This window comes from Panthera pardus, unplaced genomic scaffold, assembly GCF_024362965.1.
Source record: "Panthera pardus isolate Hobbes unplaced genomic scaffold, ASM2436296v1 HiC_scaffold_13, whole genome shotgun sequence".
Classification (NCBI taxonomy): domain Eukaryota; kingdom Metazoa; phylum Chordata; class Mammalia; order Carnivora; family Felidae; genus Panthera; species Panthera pardus.
The window spans coordinates 24,763,670-24,778,065 of record NW_026526688.1 but is presented as its reverse complement, the minus strand read 5'-3'; the positions used below and the strand labels follow the sequence as shown (position 1 = coordinate 24,778,065).

Below are 14,396 nucleotides of genomic sequence, written 5' to 3'. Positions count from 1 at the left end.
TTCATAATACTTAAAAATAGGTAAGATATTAAAACAGGAGGCAAAAATAAACCCAAAAACCTCAAAACCAAGAAAAAAAAGATGTGATTCCAGCACACTCTTAAGGTAGAGAACATGTTTTTCTGCAAACAAGGCTAGTAATCGTGGAAAAAAATATAAGGGCTTTCATGCATTTTTGTGAAGAGTTGACATACAACTCCCAAACTACCCAAAGGAAACTAAAGGTGTGCATGTTAGATTACGTAAATTTGGGGTAAGCATAATTGCATTATGAAGAGTTTCCTATACATTGAATAATCATAAGGTCATTTCTGTGAAAAGTCTCATAATTGAGTTTATTCGAGTGGCCCAATTTTCAAATAAAAATAGAGCATGTCTTTGTTAGTGTAGGATAAAAATGAGATGCAGCTAATTGAATTTTCCATAGTCAAGCAATTACTAAGTGAATTCTGCTTAAAATTTTTGCCCAGTAACACTTTTATATTAGGAAAATCCAGTCTTTTATTTTGAAAAGCAGCTTCTTTTGTTGCAGATGTTCCTGTTTGCAAATAGTGAATTTGGGTGTTTAGGTTAAGATCATTTTGTTGAATTCCTTGGGTAAAGAAAAGTGTCCCAGTTATATCTTAATCTATTTGATAAATGTATTTGGGGAAAAGTGCAGGGAATTAAATGAGAACTTGTAGGTACCAGATTATTACTAGCTTAAATACATCTTCAGATTCAGAAATGCTAACCTAGTCAAACAGTGAATAATTAATACTTTAAGCCATGTACTTTTCCTTCTGTTTATTTTTTGAGATGATTCTTCTTTTCTGAGGTTATGAAAAACCAGACTAATCCAGACACCATGGACTGAGAAGCTAAGCCTGTGGAAATTGCATCACTTGAAGGATATTATGTGTCTTTTATTTTCTCAATATATTATTCAGTGTGTTGAAGGCATCATGGAGGGAATCATGTTTGTAAATAATGGCTTTGAGTTTAATACAAATGATGCATTTTAATGAGAATAACTGCCTTTAATCTTTGACTATTTTTTAGATATCAATTTCGCTTTAATTTTCAAAATATAGTTCTTATCATTCATTCACCTTTTGAACACATTATGTTTTATGGGCAATGACTGATCACTGCTCTTAGGTTAAGCAGACATCTGAATTCCCTTTCAGGATCCATTTACACACCATCATAGAATTTAGAGGCATGGTAGGACAGAAACTAAAACCATTTCCTGATAATTCATATCAAGTTGTTGCCGTTACACCGAATGGATTAAATATATTTCCCCACCAGAGCAGGACAATTTAACACATTGTTGCAGAAAAAATGACAATTTTCTTTGACATTTTCAGTGCAGCATCTTAAATTTGAAAGTATATGGCTAAACTAGGTAAAAAACTATACGTTTTATACAAAGTAGCCATGTTCAAATAGTGCTCAAGCTTATCTTGTATGTTGTCTTGTAGAGTTTATTCCAGTAACTTTTATGCTAGGAAAGGTTTTAACAGTTTTTGCATTTATCACATTATCATGGTAACTCAACTAGATCAATCTTATTTCAACTTTTAGGAATTTAGAAAGTAGAGTACAATCATATAGAAGCATTTTCTAAATGTGGATTAAGATACTGATTTTAAATAATACAGAACAAAAACAGAGAAAGAAAGATAAAGTTGAGGCTGAAGAGACTCAATTAGATTTATATTCCGTTTCCTGATCTTTAGTAGGATAAAAGATCATTTAATTTTCCTGATCACGACACAAATATGGACCAGGGATTACCTTGGGCCACTATTAAAAAAAAACCCTTTACTTAAACTAGATTATGAAATAACACTTAAGGACAACTTTAGAAATATGTATGGATTTTACAAGTCTATAAGGTATTTGTGTCTATTTGGCTTTACCCATTTAGGGGGTGGTGAAAACAGGGTAGGTCATTTTGGCTTTTTTTAAGCAGTGTGGGGAAGTTGATGGATCAGTCAGAGCCTCCGAATCTATTTTTAGTATCAACATTGACAGTAAGTGTGCTCCAAACTGAAATGATTTATCCTAGAAAAAAAAAAGTTATTGTAATGCAAATAATGGTTACTCTAAGTTGCTAATATTAGATACTAGTCCTCTGATTTGATTGTTTTTGTTTTAAGTGTTCTAATTAGCAAGTATTTATCACCATGTGTTTTCTTATGCTAACTATGCTAAGATAAGCATACCACATAATAACAAGCCATATTTAAAGAAATGACTTGAGCTGTATACTCTTTAAAAAACCGTAAAATCTAAAGGTTCTGAATTGGAAAATTATCTGGCTCAAACTTCTCTGTATTATGTATTAAAACTTTGAAAATTGAATGTTGGAGTTTTCAAACACCGCATTGCTTTTAGGCCAGTCATTATGGTTGGCATAAAGATTTATTGGACTATTCTGGGGACATTGTAACAACACAAAATCTTAGGATGCCTAAGTAAAAAGAATAACTTACCCAAACCCCTCTCTTCATATAATTCTACTTTCCTTAGGGGCAAATGACCAAGGTGTATATTTGTAATTCAGTGTTTTCCATGATAAGTATTTGTCAAATGCCTTTAGAACGATTCAAGACACAAAGCTGATAATCTATTACTCAATCATTAAAACTGCAGGAATAGTAAGAATCTTGTCATTTGACTCAATAGATGAGTCCCAGAGAGAGAGACAAAATTGCATTAGCTTGGGATATATTTTGTGATAATACTCAGGTCGATTTTATAGCTGACTTCTTCTAATAGACACATGAAGAGGAAAAACAACTAATAAGTCATTTGATGTAATATGAGCAACGTTGAATCTTCAAGCGTTTTGTAAGGGCTACAATCCAGAGTAAATATGGCCTCCCGGTAGAAGGTGGCTACATTATGAATTAATATATATTTTTTTCAGTACATCGAGGATTTTATTTTTTATCATTAGCATTCTGAGATTTATTTTTTGAAGGGGAGATATTTCATAGTAAAATAATTTTTTGTTGATACTGGGTAAAGCATCACACTCACACAGGAAGAAGCATAATTTTCCACATGTAATCAGGACATAAAATCAACAGCAATAATGGTCTGTGTTAAAAGAGAAGATGTCTGACGCTAAAACATGAAACCTTACATGCAATTATGACCTAAGCCATGATATCAGTTTATGACTTTGAATTCTACTCTAGATTGAAAAATTGCAGTGAATATTTATTCTTGAATTTTTTAGAGAGAGGGTGTGAGGAGGGAGAGGGAGAGAATCTTAAGCAGGCTTCACTCTCAGTGTGGAGCCCTATGTGGAGCTCAATCCCATGACCCTAGGATCATGACCTGAGCCTACATCTTGAGTCCAATGCTCAGCCAACTGAGCCACCCAGTCTACTGAAATCTTGATACTAACTTCCTAATTAACTTCTGTTATGACAATTTTCCTAATTGACATCCTTGTATTCAGGTGGTTGGGTTGGCCACATTCTACCCCAGATCACCAGATAATGTTATAAAGAAAGCCCTTTGTGACTTGAAATTACAAAGTTATTCTTTTTCTTCAAGTGCTTATTATAAAGAGTGAGACTCACCCTGTCACTCTTTGCTTATTTTCTTCCTAGAACTTTTCATTTTATGAGATAATCTTATTTATTTTTGTTCTATTTGTGGTCCACATTTCCTTGCCAATCCAGAAGCTCCACAAGAGTCAGGGCCTTTTCTACCTCTGGTTGGTTGGCTACTCTTTGTTTATCAATTCCTAGACTAGTAAAATAGTGCCTGACATATGCAGGTACTTGTTATCATTTATTAAATAAATGAGCGAATGAATGCATTAAAATCAACTAAACATAAAAAGTATAATAGTTGATTTACTTAACTTCTCTGAAATACAACTTTCTTGTCTATAAAACTGGGAGTAATTAAATTTAATCCAAAAAAGAGGTGAGATTATAATTAAAGAAGTAACATTAATTAAGTGTCTTAATTCAGTGTACAATTAACAATATAGCTTAACCCATGTTAGTTAACTTACTTCTATCTTTGAACAGTAGACTGTCACATAAAATTTTTATCCAGAGCCCAGATAATTTACATAACTCAGGCAATTCCATTGTGGACTTTGAATTACAGAATGGACTATAATTCATCAAATGCTTGACAACTGCCACCTCTATTCCTTATTCGTTTCATTTCAGTACATTGCTTTATAGGTTATGCTGCCACATTAGAGTAAAAGTAAATCTTATATAGCACAGAATTAAACCCTTTAAAACTATAAAGCATATTAAGGTGATATTGATGCATTTAAAAATAGTTTGTATTTAACGTCTTTATTTTACAATTTAGGAAACTGAAGCCTAGTGTCGAGTTGAAAGAACTTGAAGATCATTTCACTGCTAAAATAGGGCAGATGTACTGCAATTAATCAATCACTCCAGAACCCCTGACATTATAAATGATCATGTCACTCTTCCTGGAGAGCTTCAACTTTGTTCTGGAATCATTCTCAGTACAGTGTCCCATATTGATAGCCCCTTTCAGAGTTGGTCAGAGTTGGCATGCAAGGTGAATCCATGTGCAATCACAAATGAAGTTTAAACCTCTTACTTAGATTATGCAGATTATTGAATGACAGAGCAATACAGGAATTAGAATCTGATTTTTTTTTTTTGACTTCTACTTTACTGATGCTCCTTTTTTAAAAATCAAATCCATTTACTTGTAAGGACTGCACTGCTTCAAGATGGATAATGGATCACAGTAAAAATAAGTCATTTGTAGATGTCAAAAGATGATATGTAAAAGGAAACTTATATTTTAATATTTTACTTTGAAATTTCAGTTATTATTTAATGAATTTAAATTTTTTATATTATGGTGCTCTGCTCTAAAGCCATAACTTATTAAATTTATTTTTTTTCTGGGCTTTTAGATCACCTTTAAACAGCGACTTCAGTATAATGTGCTATACATTCATAATATACTGAAATGCCATTAATTCAGCTATAAATTCAAGACTATCTATAAAATCCAATTGGGTAGTGAGATTGACGCAAGGACACAAAGTATTATATCTCTCTAGAATTTGGGGTATGTCTTTCTTTGGCTTTATATTTCCTTAATTAATCGTAAGAACAATAGGTAACTTTCTACAGATGTCCAAAAGCCCTTAGGTGTGGTGGCCAATGAATTCAGAATCTTCTGGCAAGTTGTAAACATCAAGAAAATACTGAGTTCACCATATTCATAAAATTCAAATGGTATGAAATTTTACCAAGACTTTTCATCTACAATACTTTTCAAACTGTCACTTTCCTGCATTATAAACCAAACTCATTTATAGACACTACTATATAAGACACATAAAAATTGCATAATAAGAAAAACTATATATTTTCAAAAATATCTGGCAAGATCTCACATGCTTTGGATCTATTCCATTTATATTTGACATCTTACACATTTTGTATAATTTGTATACATTTGGGGTAATTTATTCAGGTCTTAATGAATAATAATTATGAATCAATTGAAATTCTCATGCTTTGTAACACTCTGATCCTATAGCATCTTATCATGTATAACTATTAATAGTGAATAGAGGACAAATTTTTAAATGAAATGATTTCTTTTAAGCATTGTGTTTTCTTTATTGGCCCATGGATAAATACCTAGGCCAGAAGATTCTTTAGAGTTAACATAGGAAATGTTTATACATTGTGAAGCGACATACTTATTTTTCTCTAATGACATATTCTATACCATTTCCTTTTAAATATTGACTTTCAGGAAACTTAAATATAAGCTTAACATTCAACATATTAAGTAGTTTTATTTTAACGATCAACCTTTTTGTTCCTTCATTCTTCTCTGTGGCTTTAATTTCATTTTTAATCTGTTTTAAGTGTTGACTCTATGTTATAAGAAATCTGATATTCTTTCTGGTAACAAGTGATATATTGGAAACTAAGTGATCACTACCTAGAAAACCGGATTAGATCAGTTAAAATAATCTGCAAATGTAATTTGTTCTCATATTTAATTGTAACATAGCATGCTTTCTGTGCCAAGCCAATGTATTTATCTTATCTTCAAAATTTATATCCACCACGAGAAACAAAAAAATGAGTGGACTGGGCTAGTTCTGAGAAAAAGCATAGTATGTATTTGTAAGGTGCAATTAAATCTTTATGAGACAATCTTTCTCCTTTTAGTATCAATGCTATTTCTTTAAATAACAAAACACCAGAGGGGCAATTTATATTTTCAATAATTCCAAGTTATTCCTTTTTTGAGTTAGAATACTTTTTAACTGGAAGAACATATTTAAAATCACTAGTGATTACTATAATAGCAAGATTTTTCATTACCATATATCTTACTTTCATAGAAAGTAATATTTCTTATTGAAACCGAAGAAAAAAATACATACATATACGTATATATATATATATATATACGTATATGTATGTATACGTGTATATATATGTATGTGTGTATATATATATGTATATATATATACACGTGCCATTGCATGTGTATGTATTTATGTGTAATGATATGGGTCTGTGTAGGGATGTATATTTGAGCAAATAGCAATTCGTTTAATCTTAGCCCCAGAATCATACCATGGAGATTGTAGAAGGGATGAACTATTAGTTAATCGTTTGGTAAAATGTAGTGACCAAGAATTTTAAATCAATTTGATTCCTCTAGTTTCACTGGGCATATGTTTAAGAAGAACAATATGTTCAATTTTTCATAAGGGAAGCATCTTTATCAAGTATAAATATACAGATTAAAGTAAAATTTGAAAAGCATATGTCTTATTAGAATTGATATCTAAAACACATAATTGAAAAAGGTCTCTAATCACTATAATACCCACATCCCTCCTCTTCAAACTTTTTTTTTCAGTTAAATAAATGATAGCATGTAAGTTTTGATCCTCTTTGTTTTGACTATCATGTTTAATCATGGTTACACAGTAGCACCAAAATCAGGACAAAATACAAGTATTACAGGAGAGATCTTAAATTATATGAGCTCATTGCATGCTTCAAAGGTCTCATTTTTTGAGGAAAACAAAGTTTCCAACTGCCAAACTGGTGCGTTTTCTCCCAAAAGAAATAGAACCCAATCCACCCCAAACTAAACAAAAGATACAATAGACTGATTTTTGAATAGATAGGTTATCTACAGTTTATGGGACAGGTAGTCCATTTAAATAGAAAAAGATTGATTTTACATAAAGCAAGATAGAGTACAAAAGCACAGCTTTTGTATTTTGGTAATATTGCAATTTTACAAACATATTGCATAGTATGTGTAAGAAAATAGTTCCATTTTTCATATATCTATATATACAAGAAAACATTTACATGAAAATTACAAAACAAAATAAATGAGTAGTGGACCTGGTTTAAAGAATTGTATAAATAACGAGACACTCAAACTTGAAATTACGTATCTCCATTGTTAGCGAATGTCCTTGCACATCTTCAACCCTGTTTGGCTCTTATTTATAAATATTCAGACAAATGAGGTATTAAGACTGCAAAAACATAAATGATCACAGTTCATTATACCTCATTTCCTTTCATGTTTTTCATTGACTTTCTCAAAGAGTGGAACCGCTTCAATCAACACTTAAAAAATAGCCCTCTGGTTCTGAAAGTATTTCAAATTAATTACATTCTCCAAAGAATTTTTACCAAGCAATGAAAGTTGAAACTCCGCTGAGTAAATCCATCCGGTGCCCATTTTAGGATATAGTCTTTATATACTGGTCTTATGAGTATCAAGGAGCTTATTATGCATGTATAAAAGGTAAGTGGACTATACTAACAAAATTTTCCTTCCGAAACCACAACGGTAATTAATGATCTACAGCTCAGAATCCTGCACGGAGGATGTTTACTGCCTCATGTTATAATTATAAGCCCTCCTATTCATTTGAATAAATAGTAGAAGCAGCAGGGTTGCAGAGCTAAATACAATAGAAATCCCCAGTCTTTGGTCTTTGATATTTAGATAACTAATGAATTGCAGTATAAAACAATATGAATAACAGTGTTCAATGAGGTCATTCATTCGTTTATGATTATTTTAAAAGAATAAAAATACAATATCATTTTACTTTGTGATAATGATATTATGCAATATATGCAATATACATTACTATCATATACTACTACATAGAGAAAATACATTCTCCAGGTATCTTTTAAATATGGTCACATGAACAATTCGAATTAGACCAAAGCTGCTGGAAGAATAAGGTAAGGCCTTACTCTTAAGTAACTCAAATGTGAATTTGGCTTTGATGGCTGTATAGAAAATTTGGCCATTAAATATCTTCAGCTATTTTAATAATTTAATATTAGGATACTGACACTGTTATAAAATATAGCACTTAAATGCATTAAACACTCTCCAGCCTTCTCCCAACTGCTGCCTCACACAGAGATTCCATGCTTGCAGTGACACAATCCATGAGGAGTTTTTATTGTATCCAATGCCAGTTTTATAAAATGAGGCACAGTCCAATTGAGTAATTCAGAGGGTAGAATATGCAGCAAATTTGAATGGTTATACAAATTCAGCAACTGACTTTGGTGATCAAATTACCTTTTCTTCAGAAGACCAGTGCTTTTTAGTCTGATGGGGATAAGTAGGAACAGAATGACCAATAGAGTATTAATATTTGGTAAATATCTCTATTAATTTCCTAAACAGTCATTGTTAATAAGACCCAAATATATTCTTTTTCATATATTTAATGCCAACCATAGTACGGAAGCCTGTCAACGAAGCATTATTTCTAAAAGAGACATTACTGTCCACAAGGTAAGAGCAAGAAAGAATATAGAAAAAGGATTGAGGAGCAGGGTGCTGGAAAGATCCGCATTTTAACATTTACAACCAACATGTTAAGGTAGAGAAGATCACTAATGCTAGTTTAGACTATGCTACTGAACTCAAGATTGCTGAGTCTCTTCTTGAGTGAATCAGTGAAATTTAGAGATGAAAGTAACCAAAGGAAACTTCTAGTTGGCTGTACCACTGTCACAGGTAAGTAAACTGTGGCTGAGATAACGAAGCGCATTCCTTAAGTACCTTTCTTGAGTAGATAGGGGCAGGACTAGAACTCAAACTCCAGGCTCCATCTTCAGAGATTTGGGGGACTGAAATCTAAGATTTCCTGATTAGTGTAAAATTCGAAGTATAGATTGATCTTAAATCCTTCACTAAATAATTATGTACCAAACTATCAAGCTTGTGGTTCCTAATAAAATAAGGCGGGGGGGCGGGGGGGGGGGGGAATAGGACCAAGAAGTACAGGGTAGAAATTTTAGAGAGGTTGAACAAAAGAAACAGGAAATTTGGAAGTATTTTTTTTGAGTGTGTCTCATTTAAATGTTCTAAAAGAACAAGGAATAGTGTGTCTTCTTTGCTTCTCTCCTTTCAACCTCCCCAGAATCAGAACTCAAATACTTGCTGTTCATTCATTCCCAGCTAAAAATTTTAAGGCTAGGAATACTGTCAATCCCTTTCTTTCCTTTTATGCTCCCTGCCTGTGGGCCTGCCTTCCTCCCTTCTTCTCTTCCCGCCTTCTCCAGGATAAACAGAGTTTATTATCTATGTGGGACACCTTAAAGGAATTATTTTTTTCCGAGTTAAATTTAGGAAAGATGAAACCTGCATCTAAGTAAACTGCACTATATTTATATGTGTTGTCATATAAAAAAATGCTATTGGAGAAATATGATGAATCTGTTTAGTCTGCAGTTAAAGAAACTCTGTAATAGGAAAGAACCAAGCCTTCATTTATGAGGAAATGAAGGACTTTTAGGAGCAATCGTCTATGCCTTCAATAGAAACTCGAACTCTGAGGCTGAGTCTATACTTAGATTTTCAGGAATCTAAAACAGCCAGCCGAGTAATTTAAACCAACCACTCAGTGTTGGATAGGAAAAGCCATCTGTATCACTATTTTTTTGTACTAAATCAAACAGATATTTTTACATCATTCAGACCTAGTCTAAATCTCTTAACATATATTTCAAATTGTGTCTATACCACTTCAAAACCTATTTGAATGCGAAATTGGACAGCCCGTCACTGGAATTGGATTTTATATCGTTTGTCTCCTCATTCTGTTTCCTTTTTTCTCCTCTTATGACATATAATTTTAAATTTCAGCGGCCCTTCCACCTCCTAAAATATTTGCTCTTGAAATTAGAACATGTTAGAGCTGGAAGGAATCTCAAGAGACCATTTGATTTAGTACTTTTGTCGTATAGTTGAGTAAACTGGAGTCTGGAGATATCCCCAGACTGCCTAAATCAGCTCACTGATCAGTAGAGGACAGAGCTGAGATTAGAAACAGCGCTAATTACCAATCAAAAGAATTGTTACCATTTGACTAAAAAAACCTTTCTAATTGTTTTAATTGAGGGATGTTTAGAACTTGAATATGTCCAAATGAATGCACAGTGTTTTCCTGAAAGGTCCATAACACAGTGATTAGCACCCATAATTTCTCAAAACTTCTTGTGTTATATACTTCGTGTACTTGGCTAACCCAGCATGAGAATTTCTCACATTAAATTCTAATGTTTTAATTTACATAAGTTGAACTCTTATGTTATGATAGGACTTTGTAAGCAACTGCATAGCGCTTACTTCAATAGGAATTTGAGTTTTCTATAATAACTTCTAAGCACAAGTCAAGTTCTATTGTAAAAAGTGATAAAAGTGCGCTAGCTTTCTGACTTTTTGCTGAGTACAGAATGCATTTTAGTAAAATGGAGCTTTTTCAAGCATTCAGTAGGTTAGGTTATCTAAACAAGGGTATGTATGTATTCTGGCCAAATGGTTCAGTTTGTTGCTTACATCACCTAATTTTTCCTACTTTTGCTAAATTATTCAACAGGGTCCCATCCCCACTTTGCTGCTGTGGAGGCCTGACTTTCAAAGGATCTACAGTCACAGAGCCCCGAATGAAGCTTGCACACACCTGCCATCGGGTGCATGGGGGAAAAGGAAATTGATTGACATGTGAAAATTAAGGACTTACCTTAATCAACTCATCTTCCCATAATAGGAAAGACTTAAATACAGTTTTACATTCTTGGATTCTGTAAGTTTCAAGAATTCCAGTTAAAGAGTGCTGTGAGCAACAAATCTGCATTATTCTGGAGTTATTTATTCGTGCTACTTTACAAAAATAAGCAGTGGAGAATGGAAGGAGCTAGGATTTCTGATGCCAGGGTAGTTTAACAGTCTAATAAAGGTAACCAAATGTTAAGAGCTGAAAGGAAACACAACCAAATTCCTTAAAATAGGAATGTAATGGAGTAAACACATTTTCAACATGTTTGTTAACATTTATAGTTTTTACTGTTTAAGCAGGGAGTTATAATTTACTTTCGACCATCCTTAAATCTTAATCTCCAATAAAAAAGAATACATAGATATAATTCTGAAGGTTATATTCCAATGGAAAGTGAATCCATTCTCGGCATAATGCATCACATTAGTATTAATTTATTTAGAGGATATGGTTGAATTTTAGCAGTCAGAGTCAAATTTAAAGTGAGTGGAGAAAACAAAGAGTTGTACTATGAGAACCTAGTGTAAAAGATAGCAGGTGAATTAAAAAAAATAAAAATCTATGGATTCCATACCATCAGTAGATCTCTCTTAATCCTATCTTATATCGGAATAAATTAGATGTTTCGTTAAAAGCAAATACGTCACATGCAAAAGCCAAGTAAATACTATATAAGGCCATTCAGATCTGACAAATGACAGTATAATGGCATTTTGTTAATTCTGTAAAGATTATATTGCTGAGTGCTTTCAAAATTACCTAATGTACAAAATTCTAGACTTAGTAGACAAAGAGTAACAACACACTGAATTCAAAGAAACAAATAAAACTCAAGGTGGGGTTCTGTCTTGTTTTGTTTCGTTTTGTTAAAAATCATGTATCGAATTTAATTTTTAGTAAAGCAAGCATTATATAATGCTTCAAAATTTTAAAATTCGGGGATAAAAGTTTACATCCAAAAAGATGATTGGAAAATTGTGCTTTCAGACTGTCGAATTAGTTTTCTGACAGGGTCAACCATCTCATCTTGCCATTGGATACTGAGAATTTCATCTATGTAATGTGTATGTGTGCAGTTCATATCCAGGTCCTGCAAAAATCTAAAACTGTGTGCTTCACTTCACGTAGCAAAGGCACCTATGTTTTTCTCCCTTTTGAGCAAAAGTTATGATCCAGTTTTCCCGCGGAAGGTGATTTTTTTTCCACTGTTCTGTCACCCACACTCTCTGCGTTGAGCAGTACAGTAAATCACAAGAGAAGGTGGCAGCGAATCCCTGCTTGCATGGGAACAAGTTGCTCTGTGGACCATTCGAAGAAGCTCTGGACTGATCACAAGGGAAACCGAGCAGAACTGTGAAGCAGACGGACGGGAACAAAAGGCTATTCTGGTGTGAGGAGAAATCAGTCACTTCAGCTCCACAAGCAGATGCTGCTACTGGACTGACAAGTGGAACCTAGTCCCGCTGGAGAAAGGTAAAGTTTGCCATTGGGGCAGACACACAGTTCGTACACTGCCTGCCGAGAATTTGAGGAGCTGGGTGAAGACGATGAGAAAGAGCCGGTCGGTAGATTCCCCAGCCGGATTTTCTCTGCGTTCAAAAAGATCTAGGGGGAAATGAAAGTGCATTTCAATTCATTTTAGCATTCTACGTTCCTCGGAGCTTTACAACAGGGTCTAATAAGGAAGACCAAACAACAAACAATGCTATTGGTTTTAGCTGCCACGCTTTGTTGAACAAACAAATTACATTCCGAAGGCACAGCCCAAAAGCTCGGCAGCTCTCTCCTCCTTTGAGACGTGGTGCATTCTGACAGAAAGCCCTCCATCTGAAAAGCAATACTGCACAATCTGCTTAAGGGGCCAACCCACTTATTCAAACACCACAGAAAATTAATGAGTTTGACAGAGTCTCTCCCTTTCAACTTCTCAATCGTGCCTGGTCTAAAGAATATACAAAGAAATAAGGATGTGCATGGAGAGGGCGTTACTGAAAGGATGGAGAGTTAATAATTAAAAAAAAAATTACTCTCTGGCCTGATGTTTCAAAAGTCATAAAATCGTGTTGACAGAGAGTCTGAAGGAAATATACCAAGTAGATAATTCACACTATTAACAACAATTATTAGATACAATCAGGTTTGAAATCTCCATGAAATGTACTACTTGTATGCCACACTTCCTTTGCTGTATTTTCTAAGTTGCAAAATTACCTCACTTATTCCAAACATGGACTTGCCACGTTGAGGGACAGTGATCACGTCATTTTGACATGCAGGGGGAAAGTTTCAAAGAAAGAAAAGCTGAGTCATGAATTTGAATGAGCAAAGAAACCACTTTCTGGAGCTATTTCTTCATTCCATTGTTAGGTAGCTAATTACTGCCTACAGGCGTCTCTAAATCGACAGGAGAGTCTGAGATTACTCCATTTCCCACATATCTGCTCTCCTCCAAGTCCTATTTGTTTCTCAGTGGAAATCCTAGGATAGCCCCCTAACTGGCCTGCCAGCTGCCATTCTTGTCCTCTTAGAGCCTATTTTACATCTTCTTGCTTAGTGAACTTCTACAAACTGCAGACCAGGTCTTGTCCCCCGCCCCTGCTCAAAATTCCCTGATGGTCTCCCACCACATTTATCATGAATATGGATTCCTTCCCAAGACTCAGGAGCCCTCCAAGATCTGGCCTCTCTCTAACACCATTTCCGGTCACGGTCTTTGCTCCAGCATTTGCATTTTCTCCAATATATCAAAAGAACTCTGGCCTCAGGTCTTGTTTACTCCCTATTTCCTCAGCCTGGAATACTTTTTTGCTCCAGATATTTGCAAGTGAGGTTAGCTATTCACGGGCTGGTTAGAAAACGGGGGTAGGAGGGTGATTTCTGCTTTTTGCCTTTTTTGGGTATTTATTACTATTTTTAAGTATGTATGTATTTAAGTTCAAGTTAATTAACAACTACTGTAGTATTAGTTTCAAGAGTCTAAATTGAGATTCATCACTTACATATAACACCCAGTGCTCATCCCAATAAGTCCCCTCCTTAACTCCCATCACCCACTTAGCCCATCCCCTCCCACCTCCCCTCCAGCAACCCTCAGTTAGTTCTCTGCATTTAAGAGTCTCTTATGGTTTTTTATCTTATTTTTCTTATTTATCTTATCACTGTTTTTATCTTATTTTTCCTTCCCTTCCCCTATGTTCATTTGTTTTGTTTCTTAAACCCCACCTACGAGTGAAATCATAATTTGTCTTTCTCTGACTGACTTGTTCTGCTTAGTTTTTATTTT

At 34.0% G+C, this 14,396-nt stretch overlaps 1 protein-coding gene across 4 annotated transcripts in view; it reads right to left on the bottom strand.

The window, feature by feature from the left end:
* Nucleotides 1–11,186: 11,186 nt before the first annotated feature.
* Nucleotides 11,187–14,396, bottom strand: part of SGCZ (sarcoglycan zeta) — a 1,075,859-nt gene continuing 1,072,649 nt past the window's right edge. For all 4 annotated transcript variants that reach the window (XM_053900919.1, XM_053900917.1, XM_053900918.1 and 1 more), the window contains one exon: nt 11,187–12,718. In XM_053900919.1, coding sequence (XP_053756894.1) covers nt 12,524–12,718 — 195 coding nt within the window. In that variant the 3' untranslated portion in view covers nt 11,187–12,523. The remainder of the gene's footprint in view (nt 12,719–14,396) is intronic.